The sequence below is a fragment of the Opisthocomus hoazin genome, chromosome 7, assembly GCF_030867145.1.
Source record: "Opisthocomus hoazin isolate bOpiHoa1 chromosome 7, bOpiHoa1.hap1, whole genome shotgun sequence".
NCBI lineage: Eukaryota > Metazoa > Chordata > Aves > Opisthocomiformes > Opisthocomidae > Opisthocomus > Opisthocomus hoazin.
The window spans coordinates 24,517,782-24,545,169 of NC_134420.1; the positions used below are offsets into that span (position 1 = coordinate 24,517,782).

At 42.6% G+C, this 27,388-nt stretch overlaps 1 protein-coding gene across 4 annotated transcripts in view; it reads left to right on the forward strand.

Annotated features, from left to right (window-relative positions):
* The window catches only part of LDLRAD3 (low density lipoprotein receptor class A domain containing 3), a 115,129-nt gene that overhangs the window by 20,773 nt on the left and 66,968 nt on the right, over window positions 1–27,388 (forward strand). For 3 of the 4 annotated variants that reach the window (XM_075425334.1, XM_075425335.1, XM_075425336.1), the window contains one exon: window positions 17,224–17,370. In XM_075425334.1, coding sequence (XP_075281449.1) covers window positions 17,224–17,370 — 147 coding nt within the window. Of the gene's footprint in view, window positions 1–12,313; window positions 12,389–17,223; window positions 17,371–27,388 lie in introns of those variants that run through there. The other variant, XM_075425337.1, reaches the window with a different exon arrangement.

Genomic DNA, 27,388 nt, shown 5'->3' on the forward strand with positions numbered 1-27,388 from the left:
ACACCACATAGGCTAAATCCTGGACTGTTCCTTGTGTGGTCCTTTCCAGGGACATCGATCACAGTTACCTCCACTGCTCCTCAGGAAAAGCGCATTCTTCTCATGCGCACATCAAGAGCTTTATTTGCTAAATCTTCCTCTGTCTGTCTTCATTCCAGTATTCTTCAGTCTTCACTCTGCTGTTAAACACAGCAGCTGTTCAAAGAGCCAAAATCCAGGATTGCCTGTATTGCAAACAAACCCGATTTTACCGCTAGCTCAAAAGCGGTTTGTAGCGGGGTGTATCTTGCTGTGACAGTGTTTGCTGGAAAAAATTGGTCACCAGTGCCTTGCAGAAGGATTGCACAGCCCCTCTACGCATGCTGCATGAACGTCCCATCTGTGTGGGGCACTTCCCATGTTCCTCTATAGTGGAAAGACATCACTGTGCTTGGCTAGGGCTTCTGGTACAATGAATAAGTGAAACAGATAAGGTGAAACTAAACTCCTGTGAAAAGAATGAGCCTCTTTGCTTCAATATAATCCCTGCCGTGTATCTTCCTAACAGCGTGTTTCCCATTGACAAAATGCAAATGCCATTTGTTTTCCTGTTATTGATTTGCTTACAGAAAGCAGCAGAACTCTAATCTGCGCAGCAAATACTGAGTCGCTTTATCTTCTGTATAAATTTCTATTATTACTGTATAAAGCACATCAAAGAGCTTGGTTTGAATGGGAGAAAATCGTGCTTTAGGTGGGTGGTTATAAAAGCTGTTATTTTTCACTTGAAGTGATTATTTTCTAGGTCTCTGGTAGTGATTATGGAAAATTCCCAGCTTCAAATAAATAACCAGTTGTTGTATACATCTGTCATTCCTGACCCCATCTTCTACCCCCACTTAACTCTTTGAGGCTTGCCTAGTGGAGGACATGTGACCAGAGCTATGGGAAAAGAGCAAATGCACACTGTCTATTACAAAAGAAACCTCTCAAGTCTATAGTAATGGCAAAATCTCTTCAAATAGACCTAGGGCATGACATTTGAAGAGCCTTGTGTCCTGTGATGTCTCACTGTTGAATTAGACCAGTATATTAGCAGTGATCTCCAGAATACTGTGAGAGTGGTGTGAGGTCCTGGACAGTCTAACAAGTGTCGCTGTGCCTGCCCATGTCTTGTCATATTTTCAGTACAGGGTGGATGAAAATTAGCTAATTATAAGCAAACATGGTGATCCTTTGAAATCAGTGCTCTAGTTTGGCTTGTTATGTTGAAATTGTTTTTTCGAAATGTGCATGTGTCCATTTCTGTGTTATCATTACAGCTGGAGAGGAATGAGCTGCCTTTCTCCTTGAAGATTCAGGGATGTTCTAAGTTCACGTTGCACCATATTTTGTCAGCTAACTCACGTGGTCTTCATGTATGCCCTCTTTTCAGTCTCTTACCTCTTTGTTGGATTTGTATTCCTATATGAAGAGGTTGTCATCTATTTCCAGACAATGCTTCTGTTTAGGAATCGTATCCCATCTTATTGCAGCCTTTCAGTACTTAAAGGGGGCTTACAGGAAAGATAGGGACAAACTTTTTAGCGGGGCTTGTTGTGATGGGACAAGGGGTAATGGTTTTAAATGAAAAAGAGGGTAGATTTAGACTGGATTTAAGGAAGAAATTCTTTACGATGAGGGTGGTGAAACATTGAAACAGATTGCTTAGAGAGGTGGTAGGTGCCCCATACCTGGAAACATTCAAGGCCAGGCTGGATGGGGCTCTGAGCAACCTGATCTAGTTGAAAATGTCCCTGCTCACTGCAGGGGGGTTGGACTAGATAGCCTTTAAAGGTCCTTTCCCACCCAAACTGTTCTGTGATTCACTGGCCATGTGCTGTCACCAGCACTTAGTACAGTCACTCTCCTCTTCTTAAACTGTCTGCTTTCCTTGACTCTGTCTTCTGCTAATTCTGCTAATTTTAACTGTTGCTTCAATGTATTGTTTGGAAAAACATTCCTGTTTCTCTTCCAGATCTTTTTTTTTTCAGGACCCTCAGGAGAGAAGTTTCTGGTCTCCTTGTTTTTTGTTCTTAGGGCGATACTTCAAAGCAGGAACCGAGTTGCCTTCCCAGGGTAGGGAAGTCTGCAGATCTGTGTCTCTCTCTCTCTCTAGATTAAAATCGTGGTTATCTGTCATCAGTCTCCTCACACTTGGAAATTAGCTCAGTGTTGCTGAATGAGAGGTTATGAGTTTTTTCTTTAGTCTTAAGTCTGCTGTTTTGTTTTGTTACTCTGGTCTGCATCCTGGCCTTTCTTGAACTTGGCCCCTCTGCGGAGTCACACATCCCAGCTGTGTTTTGCAAGCTCTTTCCGAGGTGTGGCCTTTTCCATGTAGTCGCGCAGCCCGAGTTCTCCCTGTGTTGCCAGTACTGCAGCTTACTTTCCCTCCTGATGTGCTGTACCAACTTGCAGTCAGATCCTAAATGCGTAAATTACTCTCCTGATATCATCAGGAGGATATCATTATCATAACTTTCTTGTTTTGCTTTCTCCACCATACTTACATAGCCAGTTCGCTTTCAGAGGCCTGCACATTCTGTCTCTAGCACAACTGTCAAACGGTTGTTCACCAGTAAGATGTCGGTGTGGGATACCAGCCGTCACCACCTACATGGTGCTGGGACACAGCATGGCACGTCTGGTTCTGTCACTGGCGAAGGCTTTGCTGTGCAGCTGCCAAGACAGTTACTGCTCTTGAAAACTTTCTTTCGCCGCTGAAAAAAGGAATTGTGGCATAGTGGTTAAGGACAAGCAGCTTTATTAGACTGAAGTGATGTCTGCTGGAGCTAAAAATGGCGGGAGTGATTTGGTTTTAAGTTAATCTGGTTTAGCCTGAGAAAAGGCTAGAGTCCTTGTCTTGTTCTTAACCTTGGGGTGCGTTTCCACGGCAGCGTAAGGTGTTTGGGCTGTCACTCCTTTTTGGGCATGTGTGTTCCTCTCCCTCTCCTCTGTGATGGCAGATGCACCTGAAACTTGGTGGTGGGTTGATTCAGACAGCACTGAGAACTAAAGGCTTTTTTAGGTTAACTTTTTTAAAGCTTGCTGCCCATCTGTGGTGGAGTTCATGCAACTGAATAGTAAGAGGAAATACAGGAATTCATAGCTGGTGTAGGAGAAAGATGGGGCTGTTAGCTCTGATTTAGATCAGCTTAAGCTGTTGAGGAGATGCACCTTCAGGTAATCATAGTTATGTACTAAAAGCAGCTATAGTAAGTTTTGACATAGTGCTGCCACTGACCGATAGTATCATTCCATGCTGTCATCATCTTCTATATTTGGACTCAAAGGTCTCTGGAGGTGCAGACGTTGGGTTTTTGTTTTGTGTCGTGGGGGCTTTTTTTCGCTTCACTGGGTGAAACATTCTTCTGCCTATCACTTGACAATTTCTGTTTATTGTTGTGTTTTTGTTTTTTTTCCACAATGTGTAACTCTTGCTTAAACTGCATTGATTTGCAGAGGCTGAGTCACCGTGTGATCTGTGTGGTGGTGTCCTGGTTTTGGCTGGGATAGAGTTAACTTTCCTCCCAGTAGCTCCCGTGTTTTTGATTTACTATGAGAAGAATGTTGATAATACACTGATGTTTTTAGTTATTGCTAAGATATCAAGGACTTTTTCCAGTTTCGCATATTTGACCAGTGAGCAGGTGTGCAGGAGCTGGGAGGGAGCACAGCCAGACAGGCAGCCAAGCTGCTCAATGGAAGTATTCCATACCATAGATGTTATGCTCATTCTATGAATGAGGGTTACCCAGGGGGCAGGAATCTTATATTTTCCATGATTCCTCTTTTTCTGAGAGTTCAGACTTTTCTGTGAGTTCACTCTTTTTTTGGGAGTGCCATGAAATTCGTGTAATCCGCGAGTTCAGTGTTCCATGGTCGCTGCTTGGGGACTGGCTAAGCAACTGGTCATTGGGCAGTGAGAAAAAGAAGGTATTTGGTACTGTTTGTTTTGCATATTTATTATTATTAGTATTACTGTGAGTAGTAGTATTGCTAGTATTTAGCTTTGTCTTACTAAACTGCCTTTATCACGACCCATGAGTTTTCCCTTTTGTCCATTCTCTTCCCCATCCCGCTGGGGGGGAAGGGGAGGGGTGAGCGAGCGGCTGTCTAGTGCTTAGTTGGCAGCTGCCAGGTTAAACCATGACAGGTGGGACAGAAGACTGAAGAAATTCTAAATATTCTTCTAAGTGCTGAGTGACTATTCATTGAAGAAGGGGCAAGATGATACCTCCTTAGCATCCTGCTGAGGGATGAGTCTGGCATTTTCAGTTACCGCTTTTCCCTTGCTCTCCACCCCCGCCATGTTTTTATATTATTGCATATTTGGGCATCGCTGTTTTTGTATATTGAGATGTAGTGAGGGATGGTGTGTCCAGTACCAGCTACCAACTCCAAAGTACTTCTGTGCTTTTTCATGCCTGTAAGTTATGGCATACTTCAACTACTGCCATAGTGAAATGCTCCTAGAGCAACTGACATTATAGGAATTTTTTTTTTTTGCAAAGAATTAATTCTGACACAGACTCACAGTTAACTGCGGCCACCCCTTGTGATTACTTCTCATTTGAGCCCCCTTTAAGTCATTGTATGGCACAACAGAACAGCTAGAAGTAGCACTTGCATGTGGGGAAATAAACAGTGAATTCAGTTGCCTTCTCCGTGCAGAACTACTATGGGATTTTCTGTCTGTTGGGTGTAGGACTTAAAAGAATCTGCCCAGCTACTAAGGGTGAACATCCCAGAGTTTGCACAGCTGACTGTCAATTCTGAAGGGCCTTAAGTACATGTAATTCAATATATGTTTTTAAACAAGAACGTGTGGTTGACAGCAGCCTTTTATGACCCCTTGCATTTGCATAGTGCAAAAAAAGTCCTTGCAGAAACAAGTCTCAAAGAGCAATTAAAAGCCTTTGATCTCTCAAAGTAAATGTTCAGATTCTGTGATTAGGAAACTTAATTGTGCTAGGTAGGTTTTTACTGACATGGATCATGTATCATGTGAGGAACCTGACACCTATCCCCTTCTGATTATTAGAAAAACAAACCAAAAAACGCCTCACAGTAGCTTGTTAAGTGGAATTTCTGTTCATCACTTCTGGTGTAGGTTGTTCCTTTAAATTTGATTAATTTTGGACATTCAGCTCACTTTTGTTCTGGGCCTGCAGCTTGCTAGGTATTGGTTGGACAAATGTTTCTTTACCAGCTCGTCTCAAACGCGTGTACCTGAACCGGACTGACAGGATTTCTAACGGTTCTGCAGCGATGCCGCAAAATCTCAAATATAGCTTCAGTTCAGGCTTTGTTGGGTTTATACCTTTGCTTGCCCTTCCTGTCATTTAATTGAATGATATATTCTTCTTTAATCTTGGCATTCACTTTGTACAAGATTTACTGTCCAGTTCTGCCACTTGTCCTTACCAGTTTACACAAGCTTATGATTTATACTGGGTGATGCTGTCGGAAGTATCCTGTTGCCAACGAAAACGTTAGACAAAGAGGGCTGTGTTTGCTGAGAAAACAAGTAGCTAAAACCTGGGCATAATAGCAGTAAGTAACTATATACAGATCTGTATGTAGCAGTTTGGTTTCATCTCACATGAATATTTAAAGGCTGGATTTATGGTTGACTGATTAGGCCCTGCGTTGCTAGAGTATTCTAAATTTTCATGTTCTCTTGTGTTTTGCAGACAGAATGTAATTGTCTCAGCAGATTGTGAAATAAAGGCAAATTTGTGTTGAACCCATAGGAAAGACCCTTGAATAAAATAAAACTTATTAGTAATACTCCTCCCACCCTAAGGGTTTTATCTGTCCATATGAGACTGTATTTCTTTTCTTTCCTCCCTATCAATAGGCCATTCAAGATGAGTGCTCAGACTTCTTCCTGTTGAAGAGAGAAGATTAGATTCAGCTTGGAAGTCTTATTGCTAGGTGGATGTTGGCCATGAGTACATTTCTCTTACCCTATCTTATCAGGAGTAAGCAGTGAGACGAGACTGGTGGAGGAAGAGTTTCAGCATTAACAGTTGTTGTAGACAGAGGAATATAAACATCTCCCTGGCTGTGATTGATATCATTTAACTTCACAGTCAGCTCTGCCTGCCTGCCCTCGTAAAAGATGGGTTTGGTTCCTGTGGTGGGTCAGATCAGCAGCCAGAGCTGATCTTGCAAGCCACAACAGTCCTGTTTCTTTAGAAAGCATTTCAGATATCTCTGTTCTAACTAAGCTGACTTTAAAAACCATAAAAATCAAGTGGTTTTTATCTTCCAGAATGATGGCGGGTAGTAATTTGAGCATGAGATCTATAAATCCAAGATTTTCTGCAATTATACACGGAGGAGGAGTTTGATGTAAAGATTTGATAATGATGGTAGCTTGGGACATGAGAAGTAAGACTGAGATTACTTACTCTCTATTTACTCTTTTTACATCTGTGCCCTGTTGAGAATAATTTAGGCTGTGTTTTCAGGGTGACTAATATCAAATGACCAGATAGTGCAGGCTTGATGCAGACAACAAATCTTTTCAGTTTGGTCAGATGAGGCAGTGTTGTCTGTGGGAGGACAGATGATACTCTATTGATCATAAAGTTTACCAAGGTAAAGTTAGACCTTCTTCCATTTTTTAAAATCCAAGCTTTTACACATAACTGGCCAATTGATCTGAGGTTCTTCGCTGTGTCAGGCACTTGTACTTTTATTCATGTCATGCTAGTTACGGTGTAAATTGATTTACTGTCTTTTCAAAGCGTGGTCTGAATCTGTCCAAGAGGAAGATAATATGCCTAATTGTATCATAAGGGTGCTGCAGATTAATCTTTCCTCAAAGATAGAGAGACTGAGCAAAACAAGATAAAATACTCTCTTCTGAGATGCTAAAACAGTTATCTTTTCTGTTCTCTGTAGGTGTCTGTAAGGTGATCTGTGGGGTGACTTACATTGCCCTTTGTTGTAGAGTAGCCGGTGTATAGTGAGGAATATTACATATGTGGTTCATGAAGAAGTTGTGTTCTTTTCTATATACACAGGTTCTGTCTTTTGTTAAGGAGTGTGTTGAATGTTATTGAGTATGGAGGGTATAAAATCAGTAGGATTTGCTTTGCTTTCAGCAGGTTTCAATATAGAAATTATATCTTTAGTTTTCTGTTCTTTCTTGCTATTTTTGCTGCTACCCCCATCAAGATGCTCAGTTTATTTTTTTTATGTGTATTTATATTGCTTATCTTTTTGCCACCAGTACTCTTGTGTTCTTCCATCAAATTAAATCTTGATGTTAAATTCAAAAAGCATGCATTTGTAGCCAGGGAACATCGGGAGAAGGATTATACATCAGACACTAACCTGGTTGCAGTCAAAGCAAAGTTTCATGCAGCAGTGTCTCTCTTGGGAAGCAGCACTGTGATACTCTGTAAGGGTCTAAGCCAAACTGTTGGCACTAGTCAGGACATGAAAGCCAGAGCTGTTTCAGAATTGATGAGGTCTGTCACACAGCCTGTGAAGATCATAGAATCTTAGAATGGTTTGGGCTGGAAGGGGCCTGAAAGACCATCTAGTTCCAAGCCCCGTGCCCTGGGCAGGGACACCTTCCACTAGGGCAGGTTGCCCAGACCCACATCCAGCCTGACCTTGAACACTCCCAGGGAGGGGGCAACCGCACCTTCTCTCGGCAACCTGTGCCAGTGCCTCACCACCCTCACAGTAAAGGATTTCTTTCTTATATCTGATCTAAATCTACCCTCTTTCAGTTTAAAGCCATTACCCCTTGTCCTATCACTACATGCCCTTGTAAAAACACCCTCCCCATCTTTCCTGTAGGCCCCCTTTAAGTACTGGAAGATTGCAAGAAGGCCTCCCTGGAGCTTTCTCTTCTCCAGGCTGAACAGCCCCAACTTTTTCAGGCTGTCTTCATAGGAGAGATTATTTTCTGATGCTGAACTTCCAAATAATCTGCCTAAATGTGGGACCACAGCTTCAGAAGCAGTGCGTTCCACTAAGAAGTGGGAAGGCAAGTGGTCGTGTTAGCATGCTGGTGTTTGAGTAGAGCTGATAAATTGCTAGGCGCGATTTCAAGTTAGGAATGCCACTGCCCTGTGACTCAAAGCACTGTGCCAAAGGAGGTATCTGCTGAAGACTGAAAGCTACAAGTCAGTGGTCAGCACTGACTGCTGTTTGAAAGCCTTGGAAGGTCTATAAAGAACTGTGCTCGCTGCCATACTGAAATCTGAAACATGAGCTTCTTCTGGTGCAGAAGAAACTAAAAGATCCCGCAAAGTCTGCTGGTCTTACCTTTTTACTTTTCTTTGCTAACTATGCAAGTTACTTCAACAAATTGAAGATCCTGTAGACTTGTTTAGGAACTGTGCAGCAAGCCCTTCCGTTTCTCTGCTCATTCTGCTTGCTGAGATGTACAAATGTATACCTGGCTTTAATCTGCATGGAAGTTAAAGTGATGAAGAACCTGGCTGTGGAGCTGACGTGGAAACAGTAACTGGTCAACTTTCTTCTGTCAGAGAGTAGGTTCCCTCTGGACTTGGTGTTTCCAGGGGGTCGGTCTGATGGGGATGGCTGCCTGCTTTTGTTCAGTTGCACTGCTGTGGAGTATTTTTTTGTGTGGGAGTGTCTTCTGCTCTTTTGGAAGATCAGAAAGAGAGTAATAACCTGTGGGTAAGATGGAATGATTAGAAGAGAGTCACTGTTCAGTGACCTGAAGATGACAGCTCTTTGTATTTCAGACTTTTATTCTGGACCGTATTAACTTTCTGTTTAAGTGCTCGGAGATAATAGCTAAGCTCTTGTGAGAGTATGAGGAACACATAATTAGGGAAAATGTTTCCGTTCCAGAGAATGTTAATTATTAGAGAGTTCTGTGTAAATGCGTGCTCTAATTCATTGCACATTAATGGTTTTCATAGTTTGATTAAAATCACTGGGATGGGAGGAACTGGAGAGGAGCCTGTGATAAACACAACAATCCTAAATTTGGAGTATTCATCTTGCTCTAGGGGTGGATGAGTCAGTCTGAGTTGATCTTCTACTGTAAGTTATCTTGGGGGCTTGAGGGCAAGCAGGATGGAGAAACCGTTCAGTAAAGATAAACATTTACTCATGTGGTCATTATAGTAAAAAGAGGGAATGTGGGGGTCCTGTACTTAACCCTTCTGCCGTGAATAGCCATGAGTATCGGAGTCTGCGTTAACCAAAGTTAGGGAGAAAAGTAGCTATGTGATGACTCCATTGCCTTGAAAAGGATCATAAATATTATTCACCAGAGGATAAAAATGGCTCAACTCCATCACTCCTCTGTTCTTGTCTAGAGCAGCACATGCACTTCTTGGAGTTAAATGCTTGAATTCATAAGTGAATGAATCAGGCTCAGTCTTGCTGCTGTCAGAGTTCAAGCATGATCTCTGTATTTTTCTAGGCAGAATGTCAGCTTGGCCTTGTTGTCAGGAGAGCGGAGTAGTGTGATGGGACACACGAGCTTGTTACCTCCTCCTTCACCCCTACCCCCTGTTTAATTTCCCTTAGGTACAGCTGTTTAATATAAACACTCCTGTTTGACTCCTGTTGGGAAGTAATTACAAGTGTATTGATAAAGCAGAGACTGGGATCATTAAATCTAAATTCTGTCCTAATACCTGTTGTAGGTTTTCTGTGCTATTGTGTGTAAATCTTTTAGTCTTTTCTTTCTGTGAAGGCAAAAATAATGTTGTCGGTATTATAGCAATGCATCCCTCGAAGGTATTAAGAATAGGATACATTTACCTGTGCTGCTTCTGTAAGGAAGCAATCTGGTTGGGTAGCTTTAGTTTGAAGAACAACAACATATAATCTCCATTTGACCTTGTTGCTGGGGAATACTTCTCTTGACGTGCACCCAGTTTAGTAATCTAAATAAGTATTTCTTTCTCCTCTCTTCGTCCTCCTTTTTCTGTTTAAACTTGTACTAGTTTGGAGCTATGTTCACTCTGTACTGTTAATGGCCCATAGCCTGTTTCTCTTCCACCACACTAACTGTGCTGAGAGCCCACAGACCTAGGAGATGGATGTATTTCTGGTGTGTGCTCAAGCAGCTGCACTGGAGATGGGCAAATGGGAGGGCTCCAGTGAAATGACCAGTCCCCCAAATACAGAATTCAGCCATGAAGGCTGTAGGATTAAAGTAAGCCAGTTCGCCTTGGATCACTTTCTGCACATGGTGTTGCAAGGAAGAAGTAAATGGTTGTTTATGAGGGAATGATTTAGAATATTATATTTAATTCAGGCACTTGTATGGCTAAGTGCTGAAATGCAGCCACGTACTACAGGGAATTTGCCAATTGCTTAAACTAACCCCATAGGATGTTTAGAAAAAGATGTTCTATTCTATGCATATTGTTGTATTTATGGTGGAGATCATAATGTGTCAATTGCTCTCCAGTTCAATAAAGGCAGCTTTTGCTGTAACAAATTAAGGAGTGACAGACGGGCATCCAGTAGTAGTCTGTGTTCTCCGCCACTGTAGTTTTTCTGTTTAAATTGGAAGAAGCTATGCTTTTTAGTGCTCCTAAAGGGGTTTTCGCATTAACTCTGACTTGCTTCAGTAGTATTTAGTGTTGAATTGCAAGTAACTAAAGGAGTTTCTGCTCTTTTGACTAAGCCTGATCCATTTTGAATCTTGATAATGCTGGATATTGAATATATTGCGTACCGTGATCACGGTTGGAAAGCTGAATGGGGGGAAGTCCAATCTGAGCAGTGAGCAGTTCCTTGAATAATCAATAATTCACCTGCTGCTTCAGTGAAGAAACATTTTTGAGCAGTATTGCAGTGGGGCTGTCAATCTGCCTTTTTAAATAACCCTCATAACTTCTAAAGTTACATAAGCAATATAATCATCAGGCAGTTTAAATGAGGATAGGGGAGGATAGGGATTAAAACTGTTCAAGGGGATTTAAGTTGTCAGATCACTGGCAGATGTCCTTTACTTGTGACAGATGGCTTAGGTGCTGTCAGAGGCTTCACGGCAGAGCAGGAGAGAGCTTGTCTTATTCCCGCTTCCCAAAGCCAGCCTGAATGTGCACTGGGATGCTTTTCTTCTGTTCTGGCAAGGTACCCTTACAGTAGTGCGTAGGAAAGCAAATCAAACCGAAGACTAGCATTCATGCGGATTTGAGATACGCCTATGAACGTGTAGCTGCAAACAACTTTTGTATATTTTTTTTGTGACATTGAAGGTGTTTATTTAACAGATAGCAAGTAAACTTACTTGTCCTCGGTGTACTTTCCTTACCTGTTTGGTGCTGTTAATGGGCAATCTTTTTACGCCCTACATACTTGAGTTCAGTATGGGACCTTCCTTTTGAAAACTAGAGCCCTGGTTTCATCGTAACAATGGATAAAGTGTAGTGAAGAGGTTGAGTAGGCTTGTTGCCACAGATTGTTTGGGTGGCTGGAGGAGTCCTGACTTTGATGTTCTGTTCTAAGCACAAATTGGTTCTGCCTTCTGTTTCAGTGCAGTGAGTGTTAAGCCAAGCCTACTTTAATTCCACTGGTGTTGTCTTGCTGACAACATACTTCTATTGCCAGTGAAGTTTATGCATGCTAAACTGAAGTTTATAGGCAAAACATAATGTTTGGAGTTTTTTCATGCTCAGCTTGTGAATTCCACTTCTGAGTGCATCATCTGCATTTGTATACATCTGTAAAGTAGATGTGGAGAGAGTCAGATGCTTCATGTCAACATAAGGAAGTATGGGAAGATACATATGTCCTTAGTGGATAAATTTGCAGAAGCAACTGGACCTGACTGTAAGCACTTGCAAATAGTTTTGTAGTTTCTGAGGAATTAAGTCTTGTAATATCCTACCAAGCACTTAACACCACTTATTTGCTATCTTTTAAGTTGATGGAGGAAGATCAAAAAGCGTGTCTTCAAGTTTGCTGTTATCACTCGTTTTTCTTTAGTTGTGATGTGTTTTGCTGGTGAGTAAACATTGACAGGTATTGAAGGTATGTCTTTTTGATGGCATCTTGCTGCAAATTCCAGCTACTGACTTGTTCTAGTCTCTCCCCTTTTGTTTTCACAGCACGTTGCAGATTTCAGTAGAGTGAGAACAGATTTCTGATGTGCTGAAATTAAACCTGGTGTGGGTTTACACCTGGCAAGGGGATAAGAAGAGAGAAAGAATGGATTTATTGAAGTGTGGAGCATACTGTGTGCATCATGTGATAGGAAAGTATTGTGAGTACCCCTTCGGCCTCACAGCTACGTACCAGCCTGGATCAAAATAATTCTCTTCACATTTGAAAAACTTCAAGCAGCGATCCATTGAAAGTATCCAGTGAAGATCCTAGGATTCCCACAAAAGACATGCCAAAGGTTTGGCAGTGATGAGTTTGTGCTTTATACTTGGCAGTAGATCATCTTTGCAAAGAGGCTGATGTTACTAACGTTGTTTGTGAGGGTGTTGAACACAGGAGTGTCTTGTATTTCTTCCTCAAAACCTCCTTGACCAGGGTGACTGCCTACTCTTTAATGATTGCACTGTCTGATACAGAGGCAGCGGTGTTATGGGCAGTGATCTATTCCGTAAAGTGCAGTTTTCTGGAGTGCTTTCAGGTAAAGGGTTTTTTGTGAAAGATATCCTTGACTTGCTTTGTTAATACAGTGTGAAGTGCTCAGTATGACTTGTCCTTTTATTAATTTTTTTCTGATTCTTTTTCAGTGAGTATTAAATATTTTCATGCTAACATTTTTGAAGGTGGCTGCTAAACAGGTTGACTTTCCTTCTCAAGTCCCCTTCGAAGTGAAATATGAGTGTCTCTTTTTTTTTTTTTTTTTTTTTTTATTCAGCCCAGATGGTATGCTGCTTAAAGTGAGCAATGTGTTGCAGTGAAAATGGGCTACTTCCTTCCCCTTCTTCCCTTCCTCCTTTACTTAACTGAACACATACTTGTAGCTCATGTTTGGGTTGAACTCAAAATTAGTGAAAGGGGTTGCGGAGTAAATATGTCAACTATTGAATAGCCAGTTCTGCCAGATTGAAGGAATTTCTGCCACCACCAGCAGGTGGTATAGCAAGTTGGCTGCACAAGACCTGACATCTATATGGACCTCTAGAAAAATGGACAAGATGATCTAGTTTGGTCCTTTCCATCCCTGCCATGTGCATGTCCGTTATGCTGCTCCTGCTCCTGTGCGTGCACAGAGCCCTCCTGACCTGAGCCGTGCAGCAGGCTGGGTGCTGAGTGGGCAGCAGCATCGCATCCCTGAGGGGTGGGAGGTGATGACCCCACTGAGGATTTCTCTGAGGGTTTTTACATCCAGTAGAGCAGACTGGCAAAGTGAAGGAAGCAAAAGGAGTGATACGATTTAAAACAGTTCCACACATGCAATTGTTTTGACAGTTCCTTATCCACCGATGGATTTTTGGGAGATAAAGTAATGCCCATAACAAGCTTCTAGATGTGTTGACTATGATTCTCAAATTGCTGTCTGTAACCTGCAACTCTCTTCTAGCACCTGATGAAGGTCATGTTTTAAGAGAAATAGCTGTTGCTTTGAAATTGGATTGAGGCAGGGTGCCGTGTTCCCATTCCGCAGCAAAGCTTGCGTAGGGTTGTCGGCGGGTGACTTGATCTGGCAGTATCTTTTGTTTCCTGTTTGGTGGAAAGCTTAGTAATAACATCCTTGCTTTAGAAGAACATTGAGTTTATTGTATGACAAAGGAAATCCTATAAACAAACAACTTACAGGGTAACAAAATTTGGTATCTATTCCTGAAATGTTGCTTCAATTTAGTAGGGTAGAAGTATAGCATTTATTTAAAGGAGTTGTTAAAAGTAACAGGGACTGAATAGCTTTTTTTTTTTTTTTGAGGATATTTTGTTGGTTTGTGTTTTTTGCTTTTTGAAACTCTAAAAATTTCTTAAATTATTTGACTTGGTCTAAATATTTTCATCAAAGAAGCATGGAGATCATGGTGAAAGCTTTTCAGGCAAGGTAACAGTAGTAGATCTGACAGGAGCTGAACTTTGGTTGTTCTGCACAGGAGGTGTTGCAGTGCCTGAAATGCATCCAGCTATCATGTTTTCTCAGGAACACCATGATGCTTACCTGTGCTATAGTTAGGTCAGGCAGCTGTGAGACCTGGTGTCGGTTCTTAGCTAGCGACTTGCCCTAGTCTAGAAGAGGTCTCACTGAAGTGTTGACAGCAGGATTTCTCATTCTGAATAGGTGCAGCTTCCGTGTGGAAGTGGAGCAGGTTGGATGAGAAATGTAAGTATGATGTTAAACAAGAAGGTAGCGCAGAGCAACAGAGAGAGATGCCGTGAGAATGGCACTTTTTTGATGCTGCTGCCTAAATGTACTGCCTAGGTGCTGAAGTTCTGAGAGCACAGAAGCCTTGGTAATTCCTAGTTCTCTTGTCAAGCTTAAAATAATTTTGTTTTTTTCATCAGATGTATTCTTAGATAAAACATTTCAGTTTTGTAATATTTGAGAGCTTGTTAATTCTCTCTAATAAAAGTTATGACATCTACCAGGAAAGTCTTCCAGTGGTACCATACTGACCGGAGAGCAGTTTTTTGGGGGGAGTGCGGAGAAGGGAGTTAGGTTCTGCTGTTGAAACTCTTGGATGCTTTAAAACAAACTTGAGAATATGGCATATTTGCTGTGCCTTTACACTGCAAAGAATACCTGGGTGTCTGATCTCTTTCGTGCTGTGATCTAGTGACGGCATGCCGTGGTTTGGTAACACCGTGGTAGGTTTTCTCCAGTTGCGGGCAGAGGTGTTACTAGCACACTGGGAGTTGTTTGCTAACAGGAGGTTGTGTAACGCTGACAGTTTCGCTCTCTGGAGCTGTTGAAGTGGCGATTTTGGTTTGGTGATTACTTACCAGATACAAGTCAATGCTACGAAGACTGATCTGAATGTGTTCAGTCACTTGTTTAAGGAAAAACAAACACACACCAGCAAAAAAACCCTTCCCTGATTGAACACAGAACTGCAGCGCTGCATCTGCTTGGTGCTTCATGTCAGGACTAGCCAAAGACAAACTGTTCCCACTGCGGATTTAGCCGTAGGGACTTGGGCATATGAAGTAGGGCTGGGTACAGCGTTTCCTCAGGATCTTCTGGGAGTAGGGAAGGCCCTGCCCAAGTGGCCTGGAGCTGAGCTGCTTCCGCTGTGCTCCAGGTTGTAACCTGTTCCCATCATGGTGTAGAGAGCAAACCTGTTCTCGCTGGATCAGAAGAGCAGTGATGCAGGGAATGAAACTGCTAAATCCATTAAGACATCAAACTGCCAGCTGTGTAGCCTGGGCTTGCTTTTTGCTGGCGGTTGCTTTGTGGAAGGTGCTACAGCAGGAGGGTCACAGGTGGCTCTGGGTGCGTGGCCAGTGGCTGAGATTGCCCCATCTACCTCAGAAGACCCGATCTCCACCTTGTTCTGAACTACCTGGTCTTTAACAGCTCACAGCAGAATTCCATTAAGGTATCTGCTCTGTGCTGGCAGATAAAACTATCCCAGGAGAGTTGACCGTTTGCAAGAAAAAACATTTGGGAGGAAACACCTTTTTTGGGGCAGACATAAGCATAAAAAAAACCCCTCCCTGAAGCATTCTTATCAAATGTGCCTTTTGAAACAGCGATGTCAAACTTTGCAGTTTTGCCTATGTCAGGGGTGGAGCATTTAGCTATGTTGCCGGGGAGGAAGGGAACCATGTGCATTTGGCTGATTTGGGAGTTTGTGGAAAGCCTCCTGCTTAGAGGCTCCTTGTTTTGGCAGCTGAGTTCTCCAAAGGTGCCTGTAGGGAGCAGGTTCCTCCCTGAGACTGCAGGAATGAGCTGGGAAAGGGTCTTCCTGAAACTGGTGGTCCTGGCAGCTGTGGTCTGCCCTGTGCCCCGTGCAGCATGGAAGAGCGGGGCACTCGCCGTGCTGTGCTTGTAGTGCTGCTCCTCGGCCCTGGAGCTCCGGCCATCCTGGGGAGAGGAAGGAGCTGGGCTCTGACAGGAGCAGGAGGCAAACTGGTGTGGGGTGGGCAATGGGGGGAACTGACTGCAGCTCTGCTGCTCCCCCAGGATTCCAAAAGTCAGGCAGTTATCCTCAAAATAGGTAAATCGTAGGTAAAGTTGCACGACAGCTTAAAGTTTTTTTGTCCTGGTTTTGAACCATGAAGGTAAGTGGGCACGTGGAGGGGGGGCCATGTTTTTGTGAACACCTCCACCCTGATGTGGGAAGATCTGTATTTCTGGTGTTTGCCTGGTTAAGTGCGTGTTGCCTGGGACTAGTCTGGAACATGCCAGAGGAAGACAAGGGGAAGGATACTCTTTTTCTCATCCTCTGCATTGTCTTACAGCTGCTCCCAACTCGACAACATGATGTGCAATTTTTGTGCTTATTAAAACCATTGGGTGTCATTATCTTCCTTCACTGAAGATGGTGTTTCTGTGGTAATCAGCATTCCAAAGACTATGCCCAAAGTGGGAATAAAATAAGTTAATAAAGTTGTGTTTAACCGCAAAGGCTAGTCTCCAGGTTTCCCTCTCATGTTGTTAGCTTGATCTCCAGTCTCCTGCTACTAAACCCCTCCACCTGGGAGACTCTTGGTGTGCCCACTGCCTTACTGGCCTGTGGACAGATACATGCCAGGGGAGTGTATTAACACCAAGAAGCCCAATTCCAACTCTGATGAGCAGCACTATGTTTAAAACCTAATTGAAAACCTAGTATGAGTTAGTCAATGTGTTACCTAGTTCCTAGCCCTTGGGTAACAACAGCAAAATATTCTGCAAGCTAAGCACTGATCTGACAAAAGCATGGGAGTATAGAGCTGAGTTCTTCTAGCCCCATCTGTTTTACTTGTGTTTAGACTGACCCTGTGAAGGAGGAATTTCTGGTTTTGTAACAAACTTTACTTTGACCTGAGGATACGTAAAAGGCTGCGTGTATGTTCCCAGAAAGAAAATAGCAAGGAAGAAATCTGTAAAAGGGGGAGTGTGAACGGAGGGCAGGTAAAATGATAATTTAGGAAGAAGAAAGTGCTACCAAGTACCATACTCCGGCTACTGATAGGATAACAACAAAGTAACCAGGGTCAAGATCCATTTGCCTCGTCTTCATTCAACCAGCAATGGATAGCTTGCTCAGTGACTGCTTCTGCTGCCTTTTTTTAAAATCCTCTGTAAACTTTCCTCTTTTTTGTTTGTCGCAGAGAGCCAGCTGTTGCCTGGGAATAACTTCACAAATGAATGTAACATTCCTGGAAACTTCATGTGCAGTAATGGGCGCTGTATCCCGGGGGCCTGGCAGTGTGATGGGCTGCCGGACTGCTTTGATGACAGTGACGAGAAAGAATGCCGTAAGTGACCATTGCTATGACCTTGACGTGCTTAATATCACAAGGCTTGGCTAGGTAGTGCTACCAGTGTGTTCTGTGGCGTATATTGGGAAAGTAACAAAACTTCTGCCAGTTTCTTAATTTAAGTATTGTTAGAAAAAATGTACAGCCTTTCTTATTATTTCAGGTCTCTAACGTTCTTCAAATTGTCCAATATTGATACAGCATTGGGTAGCAGGTACGTAAACCGCTGTTCACAGAAGGATAAACCGAGACAGACTTGACTTATGATTCTTCCAGTAGAACTGTGATGCTCTGTGATTTTTTGGGGGGCGGGATGTCCTTTAGCACACTGGACTAGTGCTATAAGTTGACCTCCACTGCAATCAAGACTAGTTCCTTTCATTTCAGAGCTGTTGACTGTATCCTGTTATTTTTGTTCTCTCCTGTCAAAATGTAATTTTTAACCCTTGGAAACTTAATACTGACTTTCTGGAAAATAGACCAAATGAACTGGCTAATAATGTTTACATGTTTTAATCCTCCCTACAGAACTCCCAGTTCTAGAGAGCTAAAGAATGTCTGATCTGGTTCTCCTCTGTGATTTCATCTTCTTGGCATTAATTAAGCTTTCCTTAATATTATTCAGCCATTAGTTAGCATGAAACTTTCTAGCCTACGCATTTTACACAGACAGCAAGATTATGCTGCAGCGTACCACTATGATTTGAAATCCAGTTGGGAGTGAAAAAGCCCTCGGGTTTCATGTGATAGTAGAGTGATTGAGAAATTTCTGAGAAGTTACTGCTTTTCATCTAACAAATGTTGCTCCTTTACATGTATACTTTATGGAGGTTTTCGTTAAACTTAAATTGTAAGAAGCTGACCTTTCCCAGGACACTTCCAAAACATCTTTAGCTTCGCTTATGGAGCAGAAGGAAGAAGGAATAGCTGCTTCCAAATTAGCTGACGAGAAATACTGTGTTTTGTTAAATGGTCTTGCTTTTTTAATTTGATGCTGCTTCTTTAACCCCAGTTACCCATCCCTTAAGGGGGCTGTAATAACTTTGCTGTGGAAATCTCCGTACATAGTTCCGCTTTAAGCGAGTGAGCTTTTCTCCCTTTCTAAGGCATTAGAAGTATCTGTATAAAATATCTGATGCTTTGTAGTCCTTTTAAAGTATCAGGCTTGTATTACAACATTGAAGACATGAAGACAGGTTAACAATTTTTTTTTTCTTACTTAGATTTTAACGTCTTGGGAAAGGATGAATCTGTTGTAAGGAATGATCGTTGTCATGCATGTCTGCTTAAACCCCCCCTAGCAGAATTTGTATTAGTGGAGCTTTGGCAAGAATAAAAAAATGTCCAGAGTTCAACCTGTACCTTTCAGTGAGATGTTCTTAATGACAACAGCTGTGTGACTTTCAGGTTCCTCATTATCTGGCTCCTGAATATACTGCTAGCATGACTTCTGGTGTGCTTGTTGCTACTTCTTAAAACAAGCTGAATGATGGCACTTCTCTGTGTTTATAGGAAACAAACCAGGAGGTTTTCTGTCATACTCTGCCTTGCATGAATTTTGTTCCACTTGGTACAATTAGAAAATCTTAATGAAGAGTTTCTTAATGAAAGCTGGCTTGGGTATTTACCCATGAATCAGTAACAGGAAAATATGCTTTGTGACTCTCTGTTCAAAAATTTCCTTACCGAAATCAGTTGGATCCAATAAATTGCAGACAATAATGAATGTAGTAACTGACAATAAAATATAAATAGCTGCAAAATGACAGTTCATAAAAGTTGTTCTTCTCACGACAGACTCAGATAAACGTCACTGAACTGGGCTATGCTGCAACTGTGAGTTTAACTTTCTGCAGAATTGTCCTTTGTTGGGTTTTTTATTTGAACAATTCTAGGCCACTTGATTGGCTAACAGTTTTCTGGGTGAGCATCCTTTTGATTCTGCCCAAATTAATGGAGATAATTAGGCTACTCTTTCCTCTTCCCATACATCTATCTGCTATCTGATCACCTTCATAAACGTGAAATTAGCATGGAGAAGAGACAACAGGGAGAGCAAGGAATTCGTATCCTATGCTGGCCTGCTGTTAATAGGTCGGATAAGCCAAAACAGAATGGAGATAGTGTTCATTTGAATCTCCAAACAAAAAATGAATATTCATGCAAACAAGGTTCTGTAATGCATCCAGAGAGGTCAAGCTGCCTGTTCCACATCTCCATCCTCCCCATTTTAGTAGGTAGCTTTTAACTCTGTGTATGCTGCCATTAGAAGCACATCTAATGAACCAGCCGTGGTGCGTGGAGGATGCTGAATATATCTGTGTAGCTACAGGCTGTGCACCCTGGCAGAGACACAAGGTGTGAGAGGAGTCGCTGGGAGCAGGAATTACAGCATCAGTAAGGAGGCTGAGAAGGTTTTGCATTGTTAGTTCTTGGCTTATGTCTGAACTGAGGAAGTTGACTTACTGTCTCAAGGACAGATGATCCTTCTAACCCAGGAAACATCCCCTTTTGAATCCTGCTAATAGGCACCTAGCTTGCTAATAGCTTCAGAGGGACAATTCAGTCACTGAAGTATGTGAGTATATACATACAGTGTGTGTAGCTAAAAAAGTTTGCTTTGCTCTTTTGATGAATTTTGAAAACGGTCCCATTCTTAACTGTGTACGTTACAGTGCTACCAACCAGTCTTTTACATCAGAAAGTAATCAAAATTTGGATGGGCTTATACAGCCCTAATCTGGTGTTAGAGGAGTTCCTAGCTCAGAGTTAAGGCGCTGAAAGGCAGCCCTTGTCTGAGAAGGGCAAAGGAAGAAGAAAAATCACTTGTCTGTTCTCCTCCCTCCATCTTGTGTCAATCTGTAAAGATGGACTTCTAGATTATTTGAGGCTGGAAAGGACTCTGGAGGTCGTATGGTCCAGCTGCCTGCTCAGAACAGGACTAAGTTGGGTCAGGGGTGCTTAGGGCCTTGTCTCATCGTATTTTGCGCATTTCCAAGGATGGAGAGTCCACAGCCCCGCAGGGCACCTGTTCCAGGTTTGAATATGTCCACTGGGACAATTTTTTTCCCCCGAGTACTTCGTCAGTTTCCAGTGAAGAGGTAGAAGTTGGACCAAACAATCTTTAAAGAAGTGCAGTGCAATTGACATTCAGATCCTCTGGCCTTAGTGGGAGAGGGGAATGTAGGAGCCCAGGAGCTGTTCCACTTAACTGCGGGAGCAGCAGGTGAAAAGTAAGAACACTTGACATTCAAAATGTGTAAGTGTGTGTGTCACATCTGGTTGTGTCACTACACCAGTGCATTTTGTGTTACTTGTGTCGGGCAACTCCAGGGAGGACAGCCATAGTTGAAAGTGTCATGCTAGCATCGCAAGGGTTGGAGTGTGTGTGTATAGATATAGGTATAAAACTCTTTTTTAAATTATGTTAGTCTAGGCTTTGTTACCTTCCTCTTATCAGAATATAGCTCTACTTACTAAAACTTCCTTGCAACAAAATTGGAGTCCTTTGTTTTCTGCTGTGATGCTGCTTTGCATTAGCTGAGCTGTTGATAGTGAAGAAAAAGCTGTGGGAGTTACATTAGCAGCATGAGATGGCAACGTTGTCAGTGTGTTACTACTCTAAGCTGTGTTTTAAGCTGCTTTGTGATTCTTCATCAACTAACTAGTTCACATTGAAAGGCTTTAACCTTGTTTTAAAGTGTTTGTGTGGGAATAGGAGTGTGGTTCAAGGTTTCATCTAGTGTTGTGGACTGGTATTTCTGCAAAGACAAGTATGCTGTGTTTTGGCGTGCCCACTGATGAAGTTTGGTGCACACATGTATGTGGTTATCTGCAAAGTCTTTCTCTCTCTTTTGGATTGCCTTATGGTTGAACGTGGATGTCCAGCAATATTTTATCAACTCTGTTGCTGTAGCATCTCATCCTGCCTGTCCCTCTTCAAACAGAAGAACTTAGAACTCATGGTCTTGTTCTCATTTTCTGTGGCCAGCAAGTGAAAAGTGCTGGTCTGGGTGTGAGGGGGAGGTAAGATGGAAAGCCGAATTACCTGCACCTTGTCCATTCATGTCTCATCTCTTCCTTCTCTTCCTTTTGTCCCTTTTCCATCTCCTGATTTGCAGGACCATTGTTGTTAACCATGTCACTTTGCTTGTGGGCTTTTTCTTCATCTTCCACACTTGCCAGAATCCATACCATCTGTCATCTTCCTTGCTTCCTCTGTGCCTTGGCCCGCGATCAGTTTAACACTTCCTATGCCAGCTGTCTGTACGCTGTTCGGTGCACAGAACATTTCTTGTACTCTTGCCTTCTGTCATGGTGATGTGATGACAGAAAAATTTTACCCAGTTTTATCTGGGGAGGAGGGTTGAGAAGAGGCATAAGAGGGAGGGAATAAACTGGGACAGTGACTTCTCATTGTCTTAAATTGGAACTGCATCTCCTTGAGGCAGAGTATTTCCTTTGGCTTTTTCTCCAAGTCACTAATTGACCTTGAAAATGACTTTATTGTCCATAGCAGTGTAAATGTTTTTTGAGTATTTCCAGTTCTCTATAGTTTTGAGTAATCTGCTATCATCAGTGCATCTCCCAAAATGGAGAGTCCTTTTGTAATTCATTCTCCCTGGTTTTACTGGTTCTCGTCTGTTGGATTGCTCATCAGCCTGTGTAGTCCAGTATCTGTCATGCAGGTTTCTTTTAAGTGTTAGTGGGCTTTTAACTACTACTACTGGTTTTTAGCTGTGTAGGTGATTTGTAATGGAAGCTGAGGCTTCTCTTGATAAATGCAGAATCTTTACCAACGAGACTTTTCTGTGGAGCTTATAGGTGTCGATTTCATAGCTCCTAAATCCTGCTCTGCTTACATACCAGGAAAATATACACACACACACCTGGGGTTAGTGCTTGCACTGGTCAAGGTGGGAACTGCATGCTGTCAGCCACTCTCTTCTCTGTCATCAGATATGGAAGATCCAAATGGCACAAAATACCGAACCTGAATGGAAAGAGCCTAGAAATGTGTGCTTTCATGTTTTAAAACATTTTGAGGTAAATGGATTATCTTTTAGTGCTCACCTTTATCCCTGCCTGTTGACTTTCATACTTACCTGCTGACATACTCCTTTGGGGCCAAGACCTGCATCCTGCTGTTGGAAGGATTCTTTCCTTGAGATTTAAGAGTACACTAATGTTCTTAGTTAAGCTCAGAATTTACTGTCATCTTTGTTCCTTCATTTCCTTGCTCTTTGTACATCTCTGTATTAAATTATTACAGAAAGAACAATGTGAACACTGAGAATGGCTTTTGTCAGCTAATGAGCAACAGCTAGTGGAGAGATGGCATGTTGCTGCCTTTGTCAGCTAACGAGCAGCAGATGGTGCAGATTCAGAGCATGGCACATCATCTGTGCTAAGTGCCTGGCATGACAGCAGCCAGAATTAGAGACATACCAAATACCCAGAAGTCTAGATTTTCCTGCAGTGCTCTTCTGAGAGCCATTTCTTACATGTCAAGTTTGTGTGTTCAGCTATGAGCAAACAGTGGCACACGGTGACTAGCCGTGTTAATCCAAGGGCTAAAGAGCGTAGGCTGTGGGCTAGGAAAAAACCCTGTGCAAGGATAGCCTTGGGGCAGTGTGTTCTTGTGTTAGGAACTCCTCTCTCACTTGTTTCTGTTTCCAGTTGCCACTGTTTCTCATTCAACACAAACATAAAGGTAAAGCAGGTTTCTGAATCAATGCTGAAGGCTGTGTGATTGGAGTGTATAGATGTCTGAGCAACAGGGCGTCATCCATGCTTGCAAGAATGTGCTGCCAGCACACTTCTGTACTGCCTATCCTGAGCTGGCCTCTGTAGGAACATCTGGAACTGCAGTAGTAAAAAGCTCATTTCATCACCACCAATCCATCATCATCAGACCTTGCTCTGATTGTCCTTCAGACAGTCTTTATGAGCAAGTCTTCTCCATGGGGGAGAATGTCTTAATTAAATGAAGTGCTGCATGAAAATGGTCACTTTTAACTAGTATTCCCCAGACAGGTATTGAAGCCACCTGCCAAGCAGGTTTCTGCTGAAGGTCGGCTTTGTCTCTTATCTGAGACATGTGCTTGCAGGGGACCCCTTGCAGTCAGAACCGAAGGGTTTATAACGTCTGTCATCCTGGGTTGCACTCAGCATGGTGTAGTGAGCCAAGCTTTTCTAGAGCCCTGCACCAGCAGGCCAACTCTCACAGCCCTGAACGCTGTGACTTATGTTTGGGCTGTCTGAGAAATCAGCTTAATCCAGGTGTCTAGCAGATACAGTAAGAGCCTTTCTGTTTCTCTGTCAGGGAACTGAAGCTCTTGGAACCCATGCTGAAGCCAGGGTCCTGGTGGCAGATACCCTAGGAAATCCTAGATCTAGTAGGCTGCATGCTATAGTGCAAAGATGAAGGCCTGAGAAAACTTAAGATTTTCTGTTTATTTTCAATTCCTTAAATAAGTGGTTTGGGCAGCTTTTATTGATGTGTGGTGGGAGTGTTTTCTGGTCTGTGTTTTTATGGTTGCAACCATGCCTCTATTGTTGTTTTTGCAAGTGTTTTTAGCTGTCTTTGGCAGGTTAGTAGAATAATATTTGAGATAGTGCTGTAATTACTTGTTCATTGCTGATATGTTGGCATGTCAATCCTTGATTTCATCTTTTCTTGTGTCTCAACTAGGTTCTTGGTTTTACGGTGTAGAGTTTCAACTGTGTGTTTATATATAATAACGATGTGCTACTTTTTTCACATTCCATTCTGTGTCTATCTTTTCTACATCACATATATTTTCAGTTCCATGTCACCTGCTTAAATGCATACAGTGTTTTGTATAAATGCTTTATAGTCTCAGAAGACTTTAAGTTTTGTGGTGTCATAAGGAGGTGGAGTGAGGGGGTGGGAGAAGTGGCACGACTAAGCTTGCATCATTCAGAGTGTTTGTGTCTGCACACAGGCTCTTACTCTGAGTTGACCCTGCACCGGTGGGGAATTAGGCTGGATTAGCAATATATTGGAGTTTGAAAATACAGCCCACGATAACTATTTTTAAGTTTCCCCAAGGTTTCCTGTATCTTATTATTCGATCTCCCATTTAAACACTACCTACCAGACAAATGTTTACTGCTCCCTCTGGTGTTCACTTGGAACAGGCTTTACTGCTCGACATGTTCAGGAATGGAAAGTCTGTGGGGAAGTGCTCGTAACGATTACACGCAGTCGTGGATGAGATATAAAGAATCTTTTCATAAGAATGCTAAATGAAACCCACACTCTGCAATTAGCAGCCTGGGTTTCCTAGATTATGTGAAGAATCTTTTCCTGTGCTCTAAAACCTTTCAGTTGGGAAAGTGAAGCTCACAGAACAAAGGCAGGTTGGTTAGGTTTTAATCTTCAGACTGGTACTTGAGGTGCATTTTGACTGCCTTAATTACATCCAGTTTCTACCAAAGAGGTAGTTTTTGAAGAACTGCATGTATTTAAAGCTTCACAGCAGGAGAGAGGTGGAAATTGTTTAAAAAAAGATATAAATCACTGAAATTGAAATCATGGCTGAGGAAGTTGCTCTGTCGTTGGAGAAGCTCTGGAGTGCAAGAACTCCTACACTGCCCGGTGCAGCTCGTGGTAGGAAGGAGGAGCATCAAGTGGGGACTGCATCAGCTTCAAACCCATGTCATATGCCAGGAAGCCTCAGATGAGGACTGTCAGACTGCCTTGTCCTGCACTCTTTGATGTGGAGTAGATTTCAGAAGGCCTTTAGGTTTGTTGCTGTTCACTGCTGCTTAAAAAATTAAGATATGTGTCCTCACTTTTCCTTACACTTTGCTGTGAGAGCAGTCAGATTCATGACTTCTACACTGCTAAGAATAACTAACCAGATCTAGCAGCCACTTTAAAAGACAGAGAGAAAAGGTCTTGTAGAGACAATGAGCTCTCAAATCTCTATAAGCTATTTAATGACTGCTTATTATGATAGTACACTTATTACAGCTGAAGGTATTTTGCTTGGGTTTAGCCACTCAGCAGAGTCAGTCTAATTAATGGCTTTCATGTACAGGAACAAAGGGCACAAAGTTACTCCAGCTGCTGTCCCTTTAAATATTAGGCTTTAGGCTCAACAAGCGGAGCTCAGTGCACGGAAGAATGAGATGTAGCATTCTGTTAAGAAGAAATGCCTGCCCAATTCAGAAGTAACATCAGTAAGTTCTCAGAATTGTCTAAACCAGCTGACATCTCCTAGAAATATAGCAGTGGACCAAGACCCTGGGTAGGACTAATCCTGCCCATCCGTAAAGATTGCTGACTTTGGATTGTTTAATATGTCAGTGGCCCAAAAAAATTATTCTTAAAGCATTAGTTAAAGCCTGGTGTTAACTAAGGCTAATGCTATAGAAGATGCGGGGCAGGGTGATATTTTCAAGAGACGCATTCAGATTCCTGGGATTAAGATCCAGCATTGCATACCTGCAACAATTTTTTGGACTGCCCCATCATGTCTAAAGGTGAAGCTATCTCACCTGCTCAAGTCTCTTGCTGCTATCTGGGTGCACTTTTAGCTTTGAGAAGTTTCTGGGGCTGGTTTCTGATAAGTTTGGATTCTCTCTTGCTATCTAACTACTTATTGTAGTGTGAGCTAAATAGCTGTGAAATGTTTGTGGTATCAAATCTTACCACATTATGGAAAAGATAAATAAGCAAGTAATGAATACTTGCAAGGAAGTGATTAGAAACATGTCACTCTGAGATGAAAAAAAACACCATAACTTTATCACATTTGAGGATTTTATCTTGTGATTCCAACACCATTCAAAAGCAGAAGGGCTGAGCTTGTACTCTGTAGTTCATCAAATCTGTATCTGCTACTTTGGAAAGTGAGGAGTAGCTGTGACATGGCTCATGGTACTCACCAGAGGCTTAGGATGCTGTGAACTTTGGTCATTGTCTGTGTGCAGTCTTGGAGATGGTAACAAGCCTCTGCTGCATGTGGATGTAGCCAAAGACAGCTGAATGGCTGATACAAGTAACTGAGCTAGCTGTCAAATACCGATTGATTTAATGTGCTCTGTGATCCCCCATGAGCATGAAGGAGGACTATAAAGGCACAAGGAATAAGATAAAGGCACGGAAATAAATATAAAAGCAGTAGAATAAAATAACTAACATGATTACATCAACTTGAATACTTTAAAACTCTGCATTCCTGCTAAAATCTATGTGAAATGGTGGAATTGTGGGCCTGTGGGGTTTTTTCATAGAATTGTAGAATAGTTTGGGTTGGAAGGGACCTTTAAAAGGTCATGTAGTTCAATGCCCCTGCAGTGAGCAGGGACACCTTCAACTAGATCAGGTTGCTCGGAGCCCCGTCCATCCTGACCTTTAATGTTTCCAGGGATGGGGCATTGACCACCTCTCTGGGCAACCTGTGCCAGTGTTTCACCACCCTCATCGTAAAAATTTAGTTCCTTATATCCAGCCTAAGTCTACCCGCTGTTAGTTTAAAACCATTACCCCTTGTCCAATCACAACAGGCCCTGCTAAAAAGTTTGTCCCTATCTTTCATACAAGCCCTTTTCAGGTACCAGAAGGCTGCTAGAAGGTCTCCACGGAGCCTTTTCTTCTCCAGGCTGAACAGCCCCAACTCTCTCAGCCTTTCCTCGTAGCAGAGGTGTTCCAGCCCTCGGATCATTTTTGTGGCCTCCTCTGGACCTGATCCATGTCTCTTCTGTGCTGAGGGCTCCAGAGCTGGATGCAGGGCTCCAGGTGGGCTCTCACCAGAGCTGAGTAGAGGGGCAGAATCCCCTCCCTCGACCTGTTGGCTTGCTGGGCTGTTGATGCAGCCCAGGATACAGTTGGCCACCTGGGCTGCGAGCTCACGTTGTTGGCTAATGTCCAGCTTTTCATCCCCTAGTACCCCCAAGTCCTTCTTGGCAGGGCTGCTTTCAATCCCTTCATCCCCCAGTCTGTATTGATATCAGGGGCTGCCCTCACCTATATACAGGACTT